The 25,102-nt window shown below is 36.7% G+C and overlaps 2 protein-coding genes and 1 long non-coding RNA gene across 4 annotated transcripts; 1 reads left to right on the top strand and 2 right to left on the bottom strand.

The window, feature by feature from the left end:
- Positions 1-1,439: 1,439 nt before the first annotated feature.
- LOC106711208 lies at positions 1,440-20,497 on the bottom strand. Its single transcript, XM_045683763.1, has 8 exons — positions 20,419-20,497; positions 19,729-19,783; positions 14,171-14,274; positions 13,422-13,510; positions 12,881-13,011; positions 12,397-12,510; positions 2,472-3,620; positions 1,440-2,081 (listed from the first exon to the last, which is right to left on the bottom strand). The coding sequence occupies exons 2-8, from the start codon at positions 19,732-19,734 to the stop codon at positions 1,920-1,922; spliced, it is 1,755 nt and encodes a 584-aa protein (XP_045539719.1). The 5' UTR covers positions 19,735-19,783; positions 20,419-20,497; the 3' UTR covers positions 1,440-1,919.
- On the bottom strand, positions 9,787-11,021 carry LOC123722311. Of its 2 annotated transcripts, XR_006756472.1 has the most exons (4): positions 10,949-11,021; positions 10,860-10,894; positions 10,574-10,805; positions 9,787-10,538 (listed from the first exon to the last, which is right to left on the bottom strand). It is a non-coding gene; the product is annotated as an uncharacterized LOC123722311 (long non-coding RNA). The 2 variants fall into 2 exon arrangements; XR_006756471.1 differs by having other exon boundaries at positions 9,787-10,805.
- A 1,505-nt stretch (positions 20,498-22,002) lies between the features above and the next one.
- LOC106711225 lies at positions 22,003-24,812 on the top strand. Its single transcript, XM_014503499.2, has 3 exons — positions 22,003-22,252; positions 23,203-23,592; positions 23,998-24,812. Exons 1-3 carry the CDS (start codon positions 22,090-22,092, stop codon positions 24,453-24,455), a joined length of 1,011 nt encoding a protein of 336 aa, XP_014358985.2. The 5' UTR covers positions 22,003-22,089; the 3' UTR covers positions 24,456-24,812.
- Positions 24,813-25,102: the final 290 nt, after the last annotated feature.

Raw genomic sequence — 25,102 nt, 5'->3', positions numbered from 1 at the left:
TTGGTAACAAACTTTAATTTATTTTAATTGAAGGCAAATTGATTAGAGTCAGTGGGTAAATAAATTTTGCTATGTGCGTCTCAATTATAACTGTAAAACACAGTTCAAAAGAATGTGTCATACCTATTTTATAATAAATAACCATCTATGTATTTATCTGGTGTTTTTATTTACATTCCCTTTAGAACAGTGGTTGTCAAACTTATTTCTTTCACCGCCCCCTTTGAAAATCAATTATATTTCAGAGCGCCCCTAATTTTTATTCAGCTAAAACTTAAAAACCACAATTTCATTACTAATTAATTTCAATGCCCCCCATTTTTTGGGCCTCTTATCGCCCCCTCCTAGGTTTCAAACGCCTCCAAGGGGGCGTTATCGCCCACTTTGGGGAACACTGCTTTAGGGTCTAGAATGAATATTTGTGAGAATGTTTTCGAAACATTATCGACAAAAGTGCAACGCTCCTACCCGATATATTATATCGATGATGTTATGAAAGCGAGTGTTGCAAATATTCGTGTTAGGCCCACAGTTCATTTATTCTCAACTACAAAAGAATTGACGTAACCTGACACGCAGAATCTTTAGTCAACGTTTAGTATTGGTATGAGAAATCTGCACTAAGGGTTATTAAATGATTCTGAGGATTATTAATATAAATAATACGAGAACAGAACCATTTTTGTAATATAATTTGTGTACCGAACATGAGTATTTCTATGAAATCACAGAACATTTACAATATTTACACATTCTACTACTGATTTACACAAATTCCTTAAGGAACTGAGTCCATTGTAGAAAAGTTTTGATACACTGTTTAAATATATATGACATCTCTTTCACTCTTACAAAATAGAGACGACAATATGTTTTTAATTACTGACCTCTATACTGGATAGGCTACAAGGCATGGTATTTTATATCTGTTTGATTTTCACCATTTTGGCGCTGATGGTAGAGGTTAGTCATGGTGGTGAAGATTTGAACTAATAATAGAGATAAAATCACCCATGTCAGTAATATAAACATGCGCATTTAAGTCAGAACGAAGCAAAATTTGTAATTTCTAAGCAATGACCTATTCTTCTTAGAGATCAGTGCTTTTTAAAAGTATTATTGGAATTACACAGTTGTGATAAAATGAACTTACACCATTTATATGTATACTATTACCGTAGACATTAACAGTTTTAAAAATTATTTTTTTTTGTAATGTCTAAATTTCACAATAATTAATAGAAAATTATTTTTGTGTAAATTAATTATATATGTATTTTTACATAAAAAGTAGATTATATATGTCGTCATTATATGCATAGCTAATCCGATGAAAAGGCCTCCGGAGGTCTTTTGTAGAGATAAATTTTTTCGGTGTTGTCACTTATAATTATAATACAAAATGACATTTCCGCAAATCGACTGTGGATTAGACGTCAAACTTATATAAAACATTCTTTCTGAAACAACATATTCTGCTATTTTTTATGTATATGATAACAAATGATTTCTAAAAATCTAAACTAAATTCACTCCACTAGCTATTGTCCAATAATTTAAGAGTCCACAGAATATCCAAGCACCTGGTATATATCAAACCACAAAATTGTCATACGAAGACAAATTCTGTACATTTTTGACACGTTTGTAATTTTTGAGGTTATAAACAGATGTCACGGACGCCATTTTCGTTCATCTTATAAAGTATACAGCGGAGATATCAAAACTTTTCATTCTTGTAGTCCCTTTAAAAATTCTTCTGGCTTCGTAGAACATCCTGTTGCTATAATTCTTTTATTTGTGAAACCTACACCATTATCATCTGGACCTCTTTGAGATTCTCTGGTCCTTGTGCACATTGAACAATGTAGCATACGCAATAGTCTTCATTCATAATTTCTTGTTCTACCCTCGTGTATCTACACGCAGCCGGCCCCCCAGCACCCGCACCAGGGAATGGCTCCATCTTGTGGCGCGGCGGAGAGCTTGCGCGACTTGTGCGTGCAAGCAGAGCCCAGTGAGTTCATAGACGAGCACACGCTGTTCGTCCTCTCGTGCTCTGAGTGGGATGTCGTCATCTCCTGCCAAATTAGATTTCAAAATAAATATTATTTTACTATGTTTAGTGAGAGTTAAGTGGATAAAAAACACACATTAAGATACTCGTAGTAAAATATTATGTGAATATTTAACACTAGCTAATATGTTTTCTACTTTTGAAATGATTTAAATGAAATGAAATATTAGGACAGAAAGAATAAAGTCGTGAGAGTGTAGATTGGAGATGTCAAAACAAAAGGAAAATACGTACTAAAATATTTTACGGTTATTTTGAATATTCAGTCTTGTTTTAAATTAGAAACCGGAAGATATGATCAAAATGTGCAGTCTTGTAGAGACAAGTAACAGAGACGTAGAGAACAGTGTTCTGAGCGTGTCGGCGCGGCGCGGCGGCGACGCAGCGTGTGTACCTGATAGCTGTCTCGCTTGTAGCGCGGGCCTGCGGTGGAGGCGCGCGGGCGGTGGCGGGAGCAGCGCCGCGCCCGCGCCCCCTCGCCCTCGCCCGCGCCCTCCAGCAGCCGCTCGTTGTCGCTCTCCAGCGGCACTTGCACCCCGTTCTTGGCCGAACCGTTTTTTGCCTCCTTTTTCTTATCTCGTCTTTTTCTCTCTCTCTTTTTGAAGGTTAGCGAGAAGCGTTTGCGCTTCTTTGCCTTCGGCGACTCCGGTCTCTGCGGTGCGGAGGACTTCTCTCTCTCCGACCGGCTGGTGTCGTCGTCGGGTGGCGGGGCCTGCGACTCGGAGTCAGTTTTGAGCGTGACCTCAGTCCGCACAGAGGAATCGGGCTCGGCCGCCCGGTAGGCGACTTCCTTCTCGAGATTGGCGAGCTCCATGCGCCGCAGCCTCTTGGGGAGCTTGTTGACGGTTGCGTATATCGGCTCCTCGTGATCGCCAACGGGCGCCGACCGCGACCTGAAGAAGAAGTCAAACTTCTTCGGCTTTACCGGTATCCGCCTCTCGACGAAGACGACGGTGCTGGCCACCTCAGTGGTCGTCGTGAGCTCGTCGCCGGACTTCGGGCTGGAGTTGCTGGGGATGGGCGTCGAGCGCGGGTAGTCGTACGTCAGCTCTATGTTTTTTTCAGTGACGTAGGACTTGGGCGGCTGTGTGTCGACAGGCGGCAGGTCGGGCGGAGCGTGGGGGGCGTGCGGGGCGTGCGGGGCGTGCGTGTGGGGCGTCTGGCAGCAGCACTGGCGCTGCAGCACGTGGCGCGTGTTGCACATGATGACGGAGTTCTGCTGGATGTATGTGGTGTGCAGGGCGCCGGCGCCGGCGGGGGGGAGCGGGGCGGGCGCCAGCACGAAGCCGGGCGGCGGGGGCGCGAGCACGTGACACGGCGATGACGTCACCGACTGGAAGTATCTAGGCATATCGGGCGCATCGTGAATAATTACGTCAACTGTCCGCTCGTGTCCATTGTCTTCGAGTTTGGGTCGCGAGTCGACATTGTTTAGCCGCTCCATGTTGTGCGAGGTCACGTCCTCGCTGTCCTGGCGCGGGGCGGCCTCTGATGTCGCATCGTTCCGACACTCCTCACAGGTGCATGGAGATTCAATGCCGCTCTGGAATTTAAATGAAAAATTCATTGTGTACAAACAAATTACATTTAAAACTATATACTCTCTCATAATATTGTGTAACATAGACTTTCGTCGTAATAACATAATTTAGAATTAAAACGCTTTGTTATTATTAATGCAGGACGTATACAGATTCATTCTAACATTCGCTTACGCTTTTATTTAATAGTAAACATATAACAACTCTGTATATGTCGAATCACCAAATATTATAATATAGGTATATAGAGGGGTTCAATTTTGAAATCGAACCATAGAAAATTAAAAACCTAATCGCAATAACACTCCTGTTTAATTTTAATAACAGAAAATGTATATTGTATTGTGTTTTCAACTAACTCGCAATAAAAAGTTGTTTAAAATATAACTAACCACTTTTCGTACAAAACGTTTTTGAATTAAAAGTTGGCGCGCTCAACTGTCATTTAAAAATTACGACTTAACGTCAGCTGCCAGATTTGTCACGCTTATGATGACTGGAGTCAAGAAATGTAACAAGAGCAACATAAATATTCGCTCATATCATTCACAATACCAAAGGAATTTTCTTTTAATTATACAAATATTTGGCACAAAAAAACACAAAAATGATACAATTTTTAAATAGTTTTCGAAGGAATTTGACGTTTTCAGCATGCGGAAACACATTCCAAATTTAAACATGCTGTCAAAATAGGTGATGTTTATAAATAAATATTTTTTTCTTAATAAAATGTCACATGATTATTATATTCCACACTAAAATGCCATCAACCGTTTTATTTAAAAGATGCCTCGTAACATATAGTATAATATTCACAGATTCACAAAACGTTTAACTAATAGCACATATAAAATAAATAATAAAACACCTTTTGATCCACGAAAACGTTTGAACGAACGCATATTTTTTAATCACTTTTCACAAGCTGCCAGTTTGTGGTCGTTCGGGACGCAACTGAGTTTATTTATAAGATTTTAACTCTAGGTATATATTATTTTCATACACACTTCGCGGATGCCCTTGACTTATTTTCTCCAGTAGGACTGAAATCATATGAGGACTTTTGTACAAGTCTAAAGCAAGGTTTTATATGAACTCTGGGAATCTATAGCTTCCTAATAGTTGTGCTATTTTTGTTAGAATGATCTTGCGACGCAGAAGTACGATACGTCAGCCCCGGTGAACGCGAACTCGGCAAACTGTGTCTTTTTACGTGAGTTTAATTTTGTTCGCGATGATTCAACATATCAAAGATCTTTATTTTACTTTAGTAAAATGAAATTCCAATTCTATATTCTTATAAGTTCTTTATTACTAATCAACTTCCTCGTCATTAAACATTGAACCAACTTAAACAATATACAATATCTTTTATTTTAAAAAACCTCCTTCTCCGACCACATGGACGCCAATCTCCACTGACGTTTCTTTTTTTTTAAACTTTTGACGATCAACTTTTAAGCAATGACAATTAACAATTTCAGTCACATATTTTTTTTTAAAACTTTTGACAAACAATTTATTAATCTAAGACACAATTAATCTAAGTTAATTTATAAATTATAATTACTAAGCCGAACATCTCAAAAATCACAACATTCGGCCATCCTACTGCGTGCTAACTCCGAAGCACGCAAAATCACAACATTTGGCTCATAGTAAAATAAGACATACAAAATTTTATAATAAAATTATAATTGACAATTTACATTATAATTGACAGATTATTTAACTGAATTAACTCTTGTTAAACATCGGCAAGGGTATTCTTCCACGATTCAATTAACAATTTCAAAAGAAGAAAAAAAAATAAGAAAGGAAATGTATATATCTAACTACTCCTTATCGGAACTAGAGTCAGAATCTGAAGTAATTGAAGGAGAACGAGAGGATCTGTCAATTTCTAATGATCGAATATTAATCCAAGGACGCATTCTATCCGCAGCTATAACGGTTACGTACTTTTTTGACTTAAAACCAGGTATATTCGAGATCTCATAACGGTCATTTCCCAAGCTTTTTGTCACCTTATAAGGACCACAGAACTTGGGCAAAAGTTTTTTGCTTTTACCATCATTTTTAAAATTCGTTTTGGTAATTTTTACTAAGTCACCTACCGAAAATGTAGTTGCTGGATATCTTTTGGAATCATAAATTCTTTTTTGGTTTTCTTGGCTCCGTTTAATATTTGTCGAAGCTTCTTGCCTAATTTTTACTATATCTGTCGGTGTAGTTAACAAAGTTGACGGTAACTGATCCACCGATTCATTGCTCAGAGCTTCATCAGAAGTAGTTAATGACGATTGACCGATTATAGGGATCTGAAGAATATCTGAACGCCTATTTGTTGCGAGATATCCAACGACGGGCGAAGATCCACTGATTATCTCATTGTTTGCGGATGGATTGCAATCTCCTTCAAGGTTTTCAGTTGTCAACATATTATCTTTGGGACCGTTGAATTTGATTCCAAATAATAGTTCCGAAGCACTTTTTTTTGTTGAAGCATTAACAGTATTGTTAATACCCCATTGCACTTTACCCAACTGCTCGTCCCAAATGCGTTCGTCTTTGCCAAAATTTTGCGTGGATAAGGCTTTGAGAATTGTTTGGTTAAATCTTTCGGCCTGACCATTTGCCCTGGGACAAGCAACTGCGTTGAGTACATGCTTAATACCCTTGCTGTTGCAAAAACTCTTGAATTGAGAAGAGGTAAACGCAGTTCCACGATCCGAGATCAACCTACGCGGTACCCCGAAATCAGTAAATAAACCTTCGAGAACTTTGATGACGTTCTTGGTTTTAGTGTCCTTGACGGGTCTTGCAAACAGGTATTTCGTAAAACCATCGACAATCGTCAAAACATAGTTATTTTGCGACTTACTTCTTACAAAAGGTCCAACGTGATCTAAATGCAACGTGTCAAATGGCACTTCTACTTTAGGAATGGGGTGTAGAAGTCCACTATTAATTCGTGCTGCAGAATCTTTATTATATGCGCAGTCAATGCATGCAGCGACATATTTTTTTACATAGCGTCTCATCTTGGGAAACCAGTACCTACTCTGAATGACCTCCAATGTTTTGGCAAATCCAAAGTGGCCAATATCGTCGTGGTTTGCTTTACATATCTGCCATCTTGCGTCTTTGGGGATCACTAAACGATGGTTTTCTCCAACCCTCCTATGTAAGGAATGATTCTTAACGACGTAATTCTTTTTTATTTCTAAAACCTCTTCATTAAGATCAGGCTTTAGAATTTTAAAGATTCGTTCGAGTTCGGGGTCAGCCATCTGTAGTGTCAGTAACCAGTTTTCTGTATTAATGTTTAGCGTATTTAAAATCTCTAGAGAATTGTCCTTAATTGGAGGATTTCGGCTTAATGCGTCCACATGTCTCATTCCACAACCTGGACGGTATTCGATGGTGAAGTTATATTCAATAATTTGCAACCACCACCGTGCTATGCGGGGTATTAAATCTCTTTTTGTGAGGGTTGTTCTTAGAGCATTGCAGTCAGTGAAGACGCGAAAATTCAGCCCTAAAAGGTACGGTCGAAACTTCTTTAGTGAACATACCACAGCAAGAGTTTCCAACTCGTAAGAGTGGAAATATCGTTCCTCTGGTGTGGTTTGTCTGCTAAAATATGCAACAGGCTTAAGCACTCTAGGAGAACTTTGCCATTGCATCAGTATTCCACCCAGTCCTAGCGAACTAGCATCTGTATGCACCTCTGTCTCCAACTCTGGGTTGTACAATGCCAATAAAGGTCGCTTAATTAAATGATTCTTTAAGCAAACAAAAGACTCCGCCTCATCGGAATTCCACCGCCACTGTGAATCCTTTTTCAGCAGCGCCGTCAAGGGTCTGGCAATTTCCCCGAAACCTTTCACAAATCTACGAAAGTAACTTGCCAAACCGAGAAACTGCCGCACTTCATGAACGTTACATGGCACGGGAAATTCTTTGACAGCCATTATCTTTCTTTCACTTGGCTTAATGCCCTCCGATGAAATGTCGTAACCGAGATATTCAATCTGAGTGTCAAAGAAACTGCATTTTGATGGGTTTAACGTAAGTCCAGCCTCTTGAATCACTCGCAACACATCTTCAAGTCTTTCAAGGCCTTGATCAACTGAGGCAGAAGGAATGAGAAGGTCATCCATATAAGCGTTTGCCGATGTAAATCTACGAGGACCTAAGAGGCGATTCATCATCTTTTGAAACACTGAAGGCGCGTTTGCCAGCCCAAACGGCATACGCTTGAATTCGTAATGTCCGTCTGGGGTGACAAATGCAGTTAAATGACGACTCTCCTCTCCCATCGGTATCTGGTAATAACCAGATGCCATGTCCAGTGTGGTGAAAAATTTGTTACCACTCAAATTCGAAAGCTGGTCGTCTATTAGTGGTAAGGGATATTTGTCTTTTAAGGTTTTATTGTTGAGAGCTCGGTAATCAACACAAAGCCGAAGTTCACCATTTTTCTTTTTAACCAACAAGATGGGACTTGCATAATTTGAATCTGACTCTTGAACTATGTTGTTTTCAATTAAATCGTCAATTATTTCTCTAGCTTTCTCGCGTTCGTAGTGTGACAAACGATACGGTCTGTAAACAACTGGGGTTTTGTCATGTAACTCTATGTTCATAGTTGTGTTTTTTGCACAGCCCAACTCGCCGAGAGTGGTTGCGAAACAGTCTCTATACTTTTGTAAAAGATTATACAATCTGTCACGAGCATGTTGATCTACCTTTTCTCCTATCTTTAGGTCAGTGTCGTTTAAGGGTGGAAGTTCGATAGTCTTATCCTCGTTTGTTGTATCTAAACGAACCCGATTAACGACTTTAGATTCAGCTATAGGGCTACACCTGGCGACCAACTTGTTCGCCTTAAAATTTAGCGCACTATTTGTCAATGCTGTGATAAATATTGTAGTTCTATTGTCTTGGACATGAAAACAGCCTTGGTGCAAGTGGTGCTCTTGGTTTGGACTCATTCTAATACTTCCGTCTATGTAGACATCACCCGTATAAGGTATGTTAGTATAAACTTCTACCAAGCCCCCTTTTTTGATGACCACATCTTTAGCAACGTACAAATCGAGAGCATTAACAGTTTCGTCGGAAACACTAACGGGAGTATGATAGAAGACAAGACGATCTTTGTCTTTCATCGCGGTCACGGTTGCCATTTCAGTAAAGTTCTGCCCTATCAACAGAGGTGTGATTAAATAGACATCGTCGACGGCTAAAACTTTTAATTTAGTTTCGACGTCATCAACTCGAACTTGAATAAACGATTGAAATTTCGGGAAGACTGTAGAATTTCCAAATCCCCTAATCGTTGGTAAACTAGTGTCATGTTGCACGAGACCGAGAGTTATTGCATCTGAATACCTAATCAGACTACATTCACTCTCAAAGTCTATGTAAGCGTTCATTGTTACTCCGTTGACACTAACATTTTTGTAGAATTTATTGTTAGTGTCGTCCGAGATATTCGTGTTATTGACGTTAGAAGAACATTGATTCGCATAACAAGAGTCGCCCTTACCGCAATGACCGATAGGTTCTTTTGAGTTTAAGTCTGATAGTTCACTAGCAACAACCCGTAAAACCCTTTTGTCTAATGACTTGGAACTGTTTTGAGAGCTAGTTTCAAATGACTGCAGTGGCCTTCTATTACAAGCTTCTGAATTGTGACCTACTCTACCGCATTTCACACATTTAATCAATGGTTTACTACAAACGTTGTAGCTATGACCTCGTTCACTACAGTTAAAACACACTAGATCACTACCACTACCCCTACTAGAGACTGAAGGTCTACTCTGATTGTTTTGCCGCAACTCCCTTCGTTTGAAAGAATTATTTAGCGTTCCCCGATAATCTTTTAAATGTATAGGCTGTTGTGAAGATAAATAATTAAGCAGATCCTCTGGTTCCTCACATTTTAATGCTTGAGCACCGTTCCTAATAGAACCATCCGTAATTCCGTATATGATACAATCTACCGCCTTACGACCGACAATCTCGCACCTACTTAATAATGACAACTTTTCGTAAAAATAGTCTCTCAAGGTTTCCTCAGTGCGAGATTTTCAGTTTAACATATCTTCCAATAGCATAGCGTAATTTATATCGCTCGCAAAAGCTCTCTTAAATTTTATTTGCCACTCCTCCCAGGTGTAATCGAGTGATGGTAAGGATTCGTACCAGGTCTTCGCTAGCCCGTGTAATTTTTGTAACGCATAATGTGCCGTTTGTTTATCATTCCAATTATAAATAACTGAACACTCATTCACCTTCCGCAACCATCGCTCCACATCCTGAGACTTATTGTTAGGATCGAACTCTGGTACCACGTTATTATTATTATTTTGAGTGTTTTTACTTGAATTTTCCTGTAGTAATGTTATGATCTTCACAAGGTCGTCCGCCGTCATACCTCCAGACATTCTCTTTCGTTTGCTGTTTGCTTCCTCCTCGGAATCATCGGAAGTCAACCTCTGATGTCCCCGACGAGTTCGCTTCGGTGTATAGCTTCCATCGCCATTTCCTGAAAATGCTTGCACTTAACGTTCTTGTCTTAATTTTAACGTTTTTTTTTTTTTGTAATTGTAACTCAAATTATCTATGGCGTATTTGACTTGTAACGTTATATCCTGAGGCACAAATTTGTGGTCTGGCTAATTGTGACGCGTGTCACCTATTCATTATTCACATAACACCTCACCTATATGGCCATTAACTGCTCATACAACAGCACACCTGCATGGCTGTTGTGAGATTTATTCTACTAATGATATTCATATAACAGCACACCTACATGGCCGTTAACTGTTCCTTCAACAGCACACCTACATGACTGTTGTGAGATTTATTCTACTAATGATATTCATATAACAGCACACCTACATGGCCGTTAACTGTTCCTTCAACAGCACACCTACATGACTGTTGTGAGATTAATTCTATTAATAATATTCATATAACAGCACACCTACATGGCCGTTAACTGTTCCTACAACAGCACACCTACATGACTGTTGTGAGATTAATTCTACTAATAATATTCATATAACAGCACACCTACATGGCCGTTAACTGTTCCTACAACAGCACACCTACATGACTGTTGTGAGATTAATTCTACTAATAATATTCATATAACAGCACACCTACATGACTGTTGTGAGATTAATTCTACTAATAATGTTCATATAACAGCACACCTACATGGCCGTTAACTGTTCCTACAACAGCACACCTACATGACTGTTGTGAGATTAATTCTACTAATGATATTCATATAACAGCACACCTACATGACTGTTGTGAGATTAATTCTACTAATAATATTCATATAACAGCACACCTACATGGCCGTTAACTGTTCCTTCAACAGCACACCTACATGACTGTTGTGAGATTTATTCTACTAATGATATTCATATAACAGCACACCTACATGGCCGTTAACTGTTCCTTCAACAGCACACCTACACTTAAGAAACAGATCTAAACAGGCGAGAATTAACAGTAAAATAAATTACTACATGTGTTGAATTATTAGTTATTTATTTCACTAAATTATAATTGGGATCAAAACACTTAAAACAATGTTTTGTTTTTTTTTTTAAATATATATATTTTAATAAGTTCTTTTTTTATATATAGGCCTGGTTTAAATGCATAATTACACTGTACTGGAAACTAAGAGATAAAATGAGAACAAAAAAAAAAAAACGGTTGTACTCAATTAATTGACAGACTTTCTAACAGACTTTACTTTTGTGCTCTGAATACTTCATCTTGGAGTAAGAGTCTATAATCACAACGTGTCCTGTACACAATTTATTACAACCTCGAATGTGCACTTTTGCGTCATCGATATTAAACATTAATACGACACATATGCATCAATATCAAAGAGTTCCTCTAACTAAAAGTATTTTGCCAATAACTCGCTTTGAGAACCACTTTAGTTTTTACTATTCTTAACGAATACTTAGCTTGAAATCATTATTATAATAACATCGAATAATACTCACGGTTGTTATCCGACATGGCGCGCAGATCTTAATAGCACTTCTGATATAAAATGAAATTCCAATTCTATATTCTTATAAGTTCTTTATTACTAATCAACTTCCTCGTCATTAAACATTGAACCAACTTAAACAATATACAATATCTTTTATTTTAAAAAACCTCCTTCTCCGACCACATGGACGCCAATCTCCACTGACGTTTCTTTTTTTTTAAACTTTTGACGATCAACTTTTAAGCAATGACAATTAACAATTTCAGTCACATATTTTTTTTTAAAACTTTTGACAAACAATTTATTAATCTAAGACACAATTAATCTAAGTTAATTTATAAATTATAATTACTAAGCCGAACATCTCAAAAATCACAACATTAGGTAATGTGTTTTGGCAACAATCACGTATGTTAAACGATTAAAAGCGTTTGGAGAAGTAACATTTAAGCTGTATTAACCACATTAAGCGCCCGGTGTGATTGTCTGGCGCCCGTAAAGATGTATGTCTTTAGCTGGTGCCCTCAGTTTTCGGCGATCGGTCTCTACCTATACATTACGCCTGAGGCCCGAGTAACGAGCACCTCTTGTGTTCACGGGTTAAGACCCTTATTCTAGGTTCTAGGTCATAATAACTAGACGTTCATTTTGGTCGTGACAGAATCTCATATCTTGATAACTTAAAAAAATGGACATTTTTTTTTAAAATAAAGTAATGTCTGTACCTTGTTCCCCTCCTCTGCCTCCTCAGGCACGACGCTGAGGTCGTGGAAGGCGACAGCACGCGCAGAGTCCACACTGGCGCACTCCGGGCACGCGCTGCTCACCGACGCGCTGTCCTGCCAACACACAATGTGCTTTATTCACAAAACATACGGCAAATATTTGCATGACTCACTTGCGGAGACACTTAGAAGAAATTTACCATCTCTCATTCTCTTTGACAAAACAGAGATAATAATATCTGGTCAAAACTAACATTTACAAGACTGCACATTTAAACATGTTAGAAATTGAATTAAATTCAAAACAGGGTAACGTAACATATTCTCGCAACTATGTAGGCAAAGGTTATAAAGAATTAGTATCGGTTGTGTTTTGTATTTGTTTTGAAATATGTTAGGTTATGTCTGACATTGTTACGTAAGAATGTAACCAAACTTTAACACTCGTTCTATATAAAATGTTAGACGTAAATGTTGTCCGTACGTCCGAATGCTCCGGCGAGGAGCGTCGCTCGCGCAGCATGCTATCCAGACGATCGTACTCGTAGCGAAGTGCTGATATTTCTCGCTTTAACTGCTCGTTTTCTCTCTTCAACTTCTTAATATCCGATTGACCTACGAAAATATTTCATTTAAGTAATAAAGCTTCTAAATAGGTGTAGGACAATGGTAGAGTCCAAAGAAACGGCAACTATTGCACAATATTGTTGGTTCGTTCTGCATAATAACAAAAAAAACAAAATTCGTTCTTGAAGTATTTATTCTCCTCCGCTTTGCTAGTTGTAAAAGGTTCCGTGAGTGTCATTTCTCAATAGTTTGTTACATAAAACCGGCTTGTAGGTCTAGTTATTATTCCGGAAGAACTGGGTGCATTATAATCTCTGGCGCTTCGTCAGATGTTAAAGCCTCCGCAGGTCCTATCCATCTCTCTACACTTTATTAGTTAGGTCTGGTAAAGAATTTATAACTCCAGCAATTATTAAGAAGTTTTTAACTCGTCTAAGGCGTAGTAAAATCATTATTACCTCTTTCTACTTCTGCATTTATGTTGATGGTGCGCAGCCTTAACTCCTCGTTCTCGTAGAGCATGCCCCGAGAGGACTTTCGGTCCAACCTGTGGGTAGACAGGAATCTTAAGAGTTGTTTAAAAAGTTTTAAGGGACGAGAGATATGCGACTTCTTTTTTTTACGCAATGTAATGTTAATTCCTTATTATTAAAAACTATTCTTTCCTTTCTGATAAGCTTAGTGTAGATTAAGTTATCATTAAATAAGGATTAAGAGAGTGGCAGTTAGTCTTCCTTCTAATTCAGTTACTTTAGTAGCGAGAATCTTTTTTTAAAGTGACAATAATAGTATTTTTATAGTATTAAAGGATTTAAGCGTTGACGTGACTAACAAATTGTATAAAACGGTGCAAACACGTGAGCTCTGAGCACGCACGAGTGCGCTCGAGGACTCATTCGCACTTTTGGCGATGCCCTAAGACGTTTTTGAGGGTTGGCGCTTTATAAATAATATTTATATCGATATTAGCATTCAATGTTGAAATTATTAAACAAAGATGAAACCTTTGAGAATACTAAACTTGTCCCCACTTTTCCCAGATTATAAGACAGCAAATGAACTTAACAATATCGTGACAATATTACGTGTCTACAATATGCCGTCACTTTATAAAGTAACATGTTTTATTTTACAATTTGATGTGGCAATTAATATGATTGCAGTATGCGTTTGTTTTCATACATTATATTTGTTGGTTCGTACTCACTTTCTGTTGGGCTTGACATTGACATCCTTGCGCCTGGTGCGCAGCATGCTTGCTCCCGTCATGCCCGACATGATGCTGCGCTGTCGCCATGCGTCGAACAACAGCTGCAACAATATAAACATGTACCAACATTAAAATACCAATAATGAAAAACATGAGACGGTTTGGTTGGGAAAATAAAGCCACAAATCTTCAGTTCAGTTAAAACTGTGCAGTTGATACTGAAGGTTTGTAGCAGGCTTAACAATGACATACTTCTAGTCTCTAGTCTAATTCTATAAACGATAATTTTCTAAAGGCTATAAAAATAGTAACACTAGAGAATCTGTTCACCAGAAGTTCGCATGTAAAACAGACAAAATGCAGAATCTCCTTTTCAATCTACACTTGATGGCAGCAGAATTTATCCATCACTACTTGTACTGAGGTGTGTTAGAAAAACAGACTAGAAAAACAATACAGGTTTACTACGCGTAACTACGTTACTACGTAGAAGTTAGTCTGGAAGAACACATAGGCTACAAATTATTTTTTTTTAATCCCGAGTGGACGCTGGCGACATCTAGTAGAAAATAAATATGATATTGAAAGTATCAAATAAAAACTAGTTTATCAATAATGTTTTTACCCCACCGAGGAGGGTAGTTATCGTTGATTTCTGAGACCAACATCCTTGCATGTAACATATCGTCATCCTTCTTATTATCCTTGACAAAATAGAAATAACAATACGTTTTAAACAGAGATTTTGGTCTTAGTAACCAAGGATTAATATTATTTCTTTGTCCTTTATTAAGCTTTGAAGTAAAGAGGCTGTTGTACTCTTTAGATATAGGGAAGTTCGATTGATCTTTGCCTTAATTATGATGCTTATGCAAATAAGGTCGTTGTTCTAGTTTCTGTTGATATTTTTCTCAGAGACGTTAACAAGATATTGTATGTATTAGTTCAATTATTAAAAGGAGCTTTTCATTTTTTTAAAACAATTGCATCATCAAAAAAATACGTAACGTACCTACATAATTCTATGAATTTATGTGTCACTTCTTACTAATATTATGCGAATATTTAGATGAATTGATGTTTGTTTGTTTGAAGGTATCTCAGGTACGGCTCAACGCATGTTGATGTTTGGCACAGATATGTAATCTTTCTTGAAAGTTTTGAAGCCTATGTGAGGCTACTCAATAAGTTTTTTTTTATTCCACGCGGGCGGAGTCGCGGGCAACAGCTAATTATATAACTTTTAATGACAATGTTTAGTTAAACGTGTGTTAAAACTCTTTGGGCGCCGATTGACTGATTGACATTATGGACGTTAAAATGGTTATATGTTTCACCATAAATATGTGTTACAGCACTGTTTACGGTATAAGTAAATACTTAATTATTTAATGGTTAAGATTGGCATTTCGCAAGCCTGCACGTAATAATGTTTCAATAGCCACAATTTGTCAGCGCCGGGCGCTAGTCATGATATAACTAACTATGGTTACGCAGTGACCTGAAATGGGCCTTGGCCTACGACAACAAAAGTCTCCATTATATCCGATCCGCACTGTCCCGATCCAATCTCTGATCGAAGATCTTTATCCACCTCATCCATCCAGCGATACCTGGGATGGCTAACTGGGCGCCGACCACTGGCAGTCTCATGTATGCGTGTTTGACACACCGAACATTATCCATTCTGTCTCAGTGGCTGAGCCAGCGGAGCAAATAGTAATGACATAATATCGACGCTGGAAAGCGTAAACGCTGTAACCCCGAAAGTATGAACTTTACAGGAGAGCCAAAAAATCATAACTCGTGAGCTGATATGCCTACAAGCATGCGGTATTTAGCAATGTGGTGTAGTTTGCGCTAACCTATAATAAAATCATTATCGTTTGATAATGGTTGAAATTATTAACGTGTGAAAAACATATTCGCGATTTCAAGGGTTACAGCGTTTATGCTTTCCAGCGTCGATATAGTTGACGTATAATTGAAATTATGTCTAAACTATTTAAAATACTTAGAAACATACTAATTGTTGAACTCAATAACTATAATTGATCAGTTACTAGTGAAACTAGAAAATATCCGCAGTCGTCTTCTAATAGGATAAAGTGAATTGAATTTCAAAGGCAAGGGCTGTAAAGATATACGTTATATGGCGATACCCGTTGTGAAACCTTATATTATTTTATTGTATTTCCGTCTGTGCCCGTCATGTATTAAATGAAGTGAGTGACCTGAGGTATAACTAGGAATTCAAGTCAACTATATTACAATTTTATTTATAATCATTTCTAGAAGACACTTCAAAACATAATTTAACATGAGAATTAATTCGATGCAAATGGCATCAATATTGAAAAAAAGGTAATTACTTAATTATTCGTAATCTAATTTTAAAATTGTTGTAAAATTGTTTTTTAGTATATTAGTTTTGTTTGTACAAAAATTCCCTTGAAATAAATTTAATTACGTAAAAGAAAATATTCTAAACACAATGACGCAACTTAAGTTGTATTTGACGGAAAAGAATTAAAAAGAAATATACATACACAGTACATAAGTACATCACCATAGTAATCGAGATGAAAGAAATCTCTTGTATTCAGTTTTTTATTTCTACCTACAAATTATATAACATTCAGAATGGCCGACTTCCGTAAACGAGAGTACGAAGAACGTGACAATTTCTACTAAAAGTGTTGCTAGAGTAAAAAAATATATTTCATATTTTTTATTCAACTTGCCGCAATAAATAGTGACTTGTGCTAAATTAAAAGCGCCTGACATAAAATAATAGTGTCGGAAACACTTGGCCGATTTTTTTATCTCCCATCGGAAGAGGGCCTCTCGGCTAGGGGGAAGGAGGGATTAGGGCCGCGTTACTACTCGATAGAGTACTTCATATAAAAATCACTTAAGCTTCTTAAGGGTATAAAGTTTTGATAAAACTGTATAGATATTCACAAAGACCACTTCTTATTGTATCGATGGACCTTAACCTTTTGACATTTATGTGTCGTAAATGGTTTAGTGTGTACAGAAAAAGCATATTTGTATTGACGATGAGCCTGCGAAGGCGAATAATTAGTATACTAAATAACACACTTTATATTATATTAAACAACACCTAATATTACACCTTATAGTTAACAATGTGTTGTATTTATTCTCCTAAAAATTAAAAAAATGGAGACATTTAATATAACTTTGGTCCAACATTAGTACTCTTAACTCATCATCATCAACCTGTCCTTATTCCTGTGGAGGGTTGGCAAAGTTTCCATACACCTCTATCATCCGTCATATCTGATTTCGTAGACTTCATTACGCATATCCTCTTTCACACAACTCATCCATTCTTTGAAAAGAAAGGTCAAAATGTCTTCCTCTACCTTTATAGCCATCCACATTAGTACTCTTAATTACGTTCTTATATAAACAAAACATTCTTTTACAAATACAAAGTTTGATATCTTTGGGTTTTCGTAGTCAAGACCTTCAATAACATATTGTTATTTCAGTGTTGTCACAGAGAATGAAAGAGATAAACACATATTTATGTAGCTCAAGATGTTGGACAAAAGATTTGCTAAGAGTAAGACATCTAGTTAGTTTAAAGGCCCGAGGGACAAACGAAGTACGCTCTCATTTAAAACTGCACAAAGGTGACATAGAAATAAAGATGTTTCCAGTCCAGTGCAAACTTGTCGAATCTGCAGTGTCTTGGAAACTAGCATTTAATATGTATGATGATGAAAGACTGTAGGTATACTCCGACTAAATGTAGTTGAGACATGCGCTTCTTCTAAGCTAACATAATATATTTCCTATTATAAAGAATGTTCCATGTTTGAACCATCTTTTCTAAAAAGTAGTAAATACAATTTGAATTTAGGACCTTTGTTGTTTGCAGCCTGTACCCGAAACTAAAACTATTTGAGCTTCCTTTTTAACTGAATAATCTGGTAACTTGCCAACTATTTAGATCCATTCTAATTAATTTATATTGGTTAATTAAATTTATAAAAAAAACGCCTGTGGATTATTTACCAGGAAATACAAAAAAAACGAATATTATAGCGATAGAGTGGCAATTGCATTTTAAAATAAGTTTCTTACACAGGCTCTACATTCTTAAGTCGAACTATACAAGTACAGTCCCGTAAGGAAGTTACAAAGTGCTACACTCCGCAAACTTTTTTCTAACTTGTATATCGTTATTTTCCAATATCAACTTATCTGCATTAATCTGTTCCCCACACACCGTCTACTTAGTGTTGTCGAACGGCGCACGGGCTGAGCTGGCTTCAGGGACGCCTCGTGTTGACTAAAACGTACTATAAGTACAGTCGCATACATTTATGTTAATACCTTTAATTTACTAGTGTCCCGGCTTTATATTCACTAAAACGTTTAATGCCAATGTATCTTATCTACTACTTTATTTACTATCACTTTACTAACATCATATTTTGTTTAAGTAACTGTGAATTATGTAACTAAAAATCCGTACCAGATTCTCACTGATAACAGACCAATAATATTCCTTAATCACCTAAAACAGAAAGTATATATGACAGGGCTATCATATTGATAATGAAAAAGAAAGGAAGGGTAAAGCGGAGAGCCTAACCTCACTCATCAGACGAAACCCGTAATTTTTCTAGGTTTTTGTACTCAACTTGAGCTGAATCTTTTATGCTTATGGGAGACAAGGCAAGGGTATTGGTAAGTGGGGAAAAATTAAAAATTTAGCTGTGGATTTACATTAAAAAAGTTAGGGATGTTTTATTTTGATTTTTTTTTATATTCTTGATATCGAATATATACGATAGCGATAGTATGTATAGGAAATTAATAAATATTTATTTGATGGACGTTGTTGTCTTTAATCCGATGCAACAGCCTTCAGCGAGGTTGATGTCGCGGTGAGACAAGGGCGACCTACTTGTATAATAAACAATCGGTTCGCATCGTTCGTGATATCAAGTACATCGGCTACAGACAGACTTTATTTTAAATACATTAAGCGAAGAATGAAGTTAGTAAGTTTCGGATGCAGTCAAGTTTCGGATTCTGTTAAAAACAAAATTCTAACTTCGGAAGTGTTATATGTAGTCATACTTTGAGATACACTTACGTGTGAACAATAGAATACTATAAGAAGGCTTATGTCTAAGTACACAACTGATATAATAGGGTGAATACAAAAAAACTATAATCTACTACCGTAACTTATTCTATTCAATACCCATAAACTAAATTAGACTCGTAAGCTCTATTTAGCTTCGGAGTCTAATCCGGAGTCTAACAAAATAGAATCAGAATGTATTTAAAAAATTGAAAAATAAACTTAAAAAAAATAGTTAATACAAAAATTAGTTAATTAATAAACAGTTATCAATTAACTAAAACTAAAAAACCTAGTAAGATGCTAAATGTGACTTTTTTGGACTTATAAAACTGAATCGCTGCATTGTACTGTGATATAAAAAATCTAATCTAGTAGTAATATAATGTACATATACACATTAAGGATGTATAAATATACATACATACATATCTTCAAGGTGATTCCATTTGGGGTGTTTAACCCAGTTCGGGCAGCGTCTACCAAAAAAGATGCATCTTCTATTAGTAGTTTCAGTTACAATATTGTATAAATGCTTTCACTATGGACACTTGTAAAGACATATTTTTTTCTCTTATTCTCTATCGAATATTTTGATACAAGTTTTTTAGATTATAAAATTAAACCTATTCAATAATAAAAGACCGTGTTATACGAAAATCTAAAATAAAATGGGTTAGAAAATCTAAATTAAAACTTTTGGAAAAAATATACGTTAATTAATTATTTTTCAATGAAGTATTCCTAGTAGATTATTTCAAATAATTGGTGATAATTTGGAAATTTTTAAAGCTAAAACATTTTATAAAACCAGCAGCATTTTAATAGCAGATATGGTGATGATATTCAAAATGTAATTATAAAAATTACTTACTTGACAATTTAATAAAAAAATTCACACACAATTTAAAAAATATACACATTTTTTAGTTTTTAAGTATTAATAGTATTTGCGTCCCAAAAAGTTATAAACTTTTTTGTCATTCAAAATGATTTTGACGCAATAAAACTACACTATTTATCTACCGTGTAATATAACATTACCAAACTTATAAAAACCAAACGAAAGTTTTACTACATTATCTTCGAATATACTAAAACTTTATACACTTACTTTAATCGAGATATCGTTCAGCAAGTAGGGTTGTGACTTGCGAAGTATTCAGTAATTGGATCAGTCGATGCTGACTCGGTCGCCCTGAAGATCGTACTGAGCCCGGCTGATGACCCTTAAATACCACTTCATTTCACTCATGCGCAGTACACACTTTATTGAAACATTATTTTATGCCCAAGTATACTTATTTACATTCAAACTAACCTTACAATGTAATGTAACTTATTTATTACTTTTAGGTTTTTTTATTCATACTTAGTTAAAAATTTTACATCTTAGTTCCAACATTGGATCATAAAAATATGTGTCCGAATTCTTTTGTCACATTAGGATTGTTTCATTGTGCGTGAATTGGCTGAAAATATACTATGCAATAGGCTGTTATTTTTATATATTATAAGATAAGATGGCAAACGAGCAAGTGGCTACCTGGATTTGCCGAAATAACATAGAGATCGCAGCCTCCTTTTAATCGACGGAGGAGGAAAGACACAGAAAGAAATTTCCCTTCTTACGCATCTTTTCCCCCGCCAAATTCACTTCTCCCTCCCATTAGTTCCTACTAAGAAATGGGTGGGAAGGGGAAGGGGTCTAAAAATTCTTCCTCCGGCACGCACACTCATCAGAAGAAACGCGGAATTGCTTCCAGTTCACGACTGTCTTCTGTGTAGTCGTGGGCATGGCACCGTTCAAGCCCGCCAATTCGTGCAAAAGGTCTTATTGCGGGCTCTACCAATATACCTTATTTTAAATAAAAAGTCGACTCTACTTCTTGTAATTTATCAAGCTGATCAGAGATTATAATATTTGTTTATTTAATTTTTTACTTTTCGTCTTCTTTTTTATTTTCTTGTTAATTTACTACACGAGCGACCTCTATGTCGAAGTAGATACAACATATTTTAGCTTTGTGTAAGAAGATTCAAATGTTAAATAACAGATGCCGTTGTCACTTATAATTATTAAATAACTTTTTTTTTAAATGCGAATGTTTAAATGGATGTATGTTTGTAAGAAGGTATCTCCAGAAATTTGGCATTAGATGTCGAATATAGTCTGGAAGAACTCATAGGCTAGTTTTTTTTTTATTTCGGCGCGGACGGATTCGCGGGCGACAGCTACATAGATACAAATTGTGTACTGTAACTGTAATGTTTAGTTTCTTTAAATAGTAATATAACCGGATTATCTGACGTTTTTAATTGTATTTTGCCGATACAAGACAAGTTAGTTGGGTAGAGTTGCACGTGTGAGATAAAACAAATTGAAAGTTGAATCGCAAAATGATAATAAAAGCAAAATTGAAACATTAAATTGTGGCCATAGTTATCCAGTATCCGCTTTCATTGCGACCATTGTCCTGATATAATTTTACGAATCTATAACGAGTTATACTCTGAACAACAGTCAAACGAGTAATAAGTACAACACATTTGGTCATAACAGAAACAATTTGCCAGTAGATACCTATATTAAAATGGGTAAAGGTTTAGAAAGTTTATCGACTTGCATTGTAATAGCGGAACGTGCACGAGCGAGCGAGCGAACAGGACGGCGCTAGAGAGAGCGGGAGCGGGAGCGGGGCGCGGGCGGCCTACGCCGCTCAGTAACCCGCCGCGCGGCTCTCGCAGTGCCCGTCTCCGCTCCCGCCTGCGCAACCGCTCCGCTATGAAGTCTAAAGTCAAAGGCGTCAGGTCCAAAAACATGGACAAACTGATAGCAGCCGTCCAGGCCAGGGAGTGTTTATGGGATAAAAGCTACAGGGGCCACAGGAACCGGTTCAAATTGGAGCGCTATTGGAACGAGGTCGCCGCGGAAGTGGGCACGACGAGTGAGTTAATAGCGTATTCGCTTCGCTTGTGAAGGTGAACGCCCGTCCCGTCCGCCATATTGTCCCGCGCTTTGTATTTATTGTTACGCTCTCTCACTGTCGCGACTCGAACGATCTGACAGACTGACCAAAGGTGCCAAATAGGTACATACATTATAACAATTGTATCAGGATCGATTGAATGATTTCATAGAATTTTTTATTCTAATGCTACGTTTTTTTATGATAAATATTTTCTTAAACTGTAGGAAACTAATCGAGTTGAATTAATTTCAACTGGCTTCATTATTATTCAAAATGTAGTCATTGGTAACATAACACAACTATACTTGAACAGCTCACGGTTCGCATGTGTGAATCAGATCAATGAACCGGTTCGCAGCTCAGCTTATTTTGTACCTGAGTAGTTTCGAACTGCGAGAAGCGAGTCACCAGCATTATGAGAATGTAAAGCGCGCGGTTCGTTTTAAAAGACCGCGAGCTGCTAGCTGCTAGCGCATGATTGGTCGCTCTGCGATACGTCGACTAGCTCAAGGCTCGGTTCGCATTAACATCTCATTGAGCCGTGAGCTGCCAATTTAGGTGGTGAGCCGTAGCTGAATGGTGTAAGCCTATGTGAGCTGAACTTTTGAGTCGGTTTGAAGCTGCTCAACACACGTCTAATTAAATGTTTTAATGAATTTCTTTGAATCAAACAACCTCTATGCTTAGTGGTTAGGTTTACCGACATGTCGATTCAAAGCGAGATTCATCCCCTAAATACGACCCATAAATTATAATGTTAGTAATAATAACAAAGCATAGTACATATCTACTAATAAATAAAATACTTCGTGAGAATATGATTTAAATTAATTTCTAATAATTACAATTCATGCATACTGTGTTTATTAATTCCAAAATCCAATGGACTAGATCAATTTACCAAGTTGATTTTTAAAATGTTTCAGGTATAAACTGTAGAAAGAGATGGAAGAACTTAAAAGATCAATGCAGGAAAGAGATGAAAAAGAATCCAAACGAATCAGATTGGCCACATTTCAAGAAGTTGAAATTCATTCACCACCAGTTCCTGGCTGAAGACGGTGAAGGTGATGAAGATACTACCGATGAAGTTTTCAATTCGTTAGACGATTCTATAAAAAGACCGAAGCTCGGTTATACGATGAGGAAGAAGTTATTGATGAACAAACGTAGAACTATTGATGTTGACATGAATAAGTTGATAGATTTAGTCAGACCTATGGATTTGATTTGGAATAGGCAGTTAAAAGGTCACCATAACTGGTATAAACTGGATGAAAGCTGGAAAGAAATCGCTAAGGAATTAGGAGTTACGAGTAAGTACAACATTTTAGATTACGGTTTTTAATACTGTTGTATAATTTTTTTGATAGAAAGAGGTAACCGTAAGCATAATTTGCATGATGTTAACGTATCTCATTAACTATAGTACGAAGGAACAAAAATGCGTTGCTAATTAATTCTCAGACTTATCATGCATAATTAAATTAATTAATACGTATCTTCGGGTTACAATGTTAATAAGAACTGGGTAAATTGTAAACGATAAATAACTTGTAAATTATTGTAACCAATATCTAATGACTGGTCTGTAACAAATTATGTTTCATTTGCATTACGTAACGTCACATTTACCGCTTACTGAATGCCGTAATTGTATCTAAAAATTAAATCTAGAAGTTATGCAGTCCATAACTAAAGAATGCAATATTTTCTTCCAGGAGACGAAGCGCGGTTGAAGTGGAAATATCTAAGAGACCAAGCAAGGAAGGAAGTTCGTAAGCAAGACTCAGAATGGGAATACTTGCCCAAACTACAATTTCTCACAAGTCAGTTCAACGATTACGAGAATAATGAAGCAGTAGACGAACAGTATCCACAGGAATATGAACCTATAGACACGTCCGCATCCTACTACGCCGAGCCGGCGAATGAGGTCACTAATGAAGAAGATTTCGATGAATTCGATACAAAACCAATTATAATGGAGACAGATTTCTACGATGATGATGATGAAGCTCAAAGAAGTGCAACCGGTGAAGAGCCCGCTAAAGATGAAGATATTGGCTTCTTTAACAGTCTTCTTCCACATGTTAAGAAATTGGTACCAGCTAAAAAGTTGATGCTCAGAATGAAAATACAAGAATTGGTTTATAATACAGTTTATAGTGAGAATTGAAGTATCGTAAATACACAAAGGTCTCTTTATCTAATGAGCGATCGCTCTAGTATTTCGACTGGTCTGTGGTTGATGGTTCGTTTCACTCACACCAAATGCCATTCAGGCAGTTTTTGGAAAGAAGCAGAGTTCAACAAAAACAAGACAAATTAAATTGAGAGGTATTTGTTTTGCTGGTCATTTATAAGTAAAGAGAGCAAAGTACAGAAGTATATAGAGTTTATTATCCGTTTGTCTGGTCTACATATTAACTGGTTTTTAGCTCTATGCGAAACATGTCACGAACGCAAACTGATCTCCTTTCTTCTCACCTTAAGGATGTACCTCTTCTACTTTTTTAATAAAATTTTAGTGGATGCAGAATGTAATTTTTGAAATTTATCTTATAAGATACCTCTTTTAAAAAAAAAATTGACAAAAATTGTATCTGATATCTTTTCAATATGTTTACTTGGTTACAATGAATTGTGGTTATGTCTGATTTCTCACTTCTATTTTACATTGGAAGAGTTCGACAGTTCTATTTTTTTAAATTATACTATATTTTACAGTTTTCAAAACAGTTTGTGGTTCACATTTTAATGCCTGTGGTACCAAAAAAATGTATATTATCAAAGTAATTACTTATAGTTTAGACCAGGGGTTCC

Source organism: Papilio machaon, chromosome 23, assembly GCF_912999745.1.
Source record: "Papilio machaon chromosome 23, ilPapMach1.1, whole genome shotgun sequence".
NCBI classification, from domain to species: Eukaryota; Metazoa; Arthropoda; class Insecta; order Lepidoptera; family Papilionidae; genus Papilio; species Papilio machaon.
The sequence above is the reverse complement of the archived record's forward strand: the minus strand, read 5'-3'. Positions and strand labels throughout refer to the sequence as shown.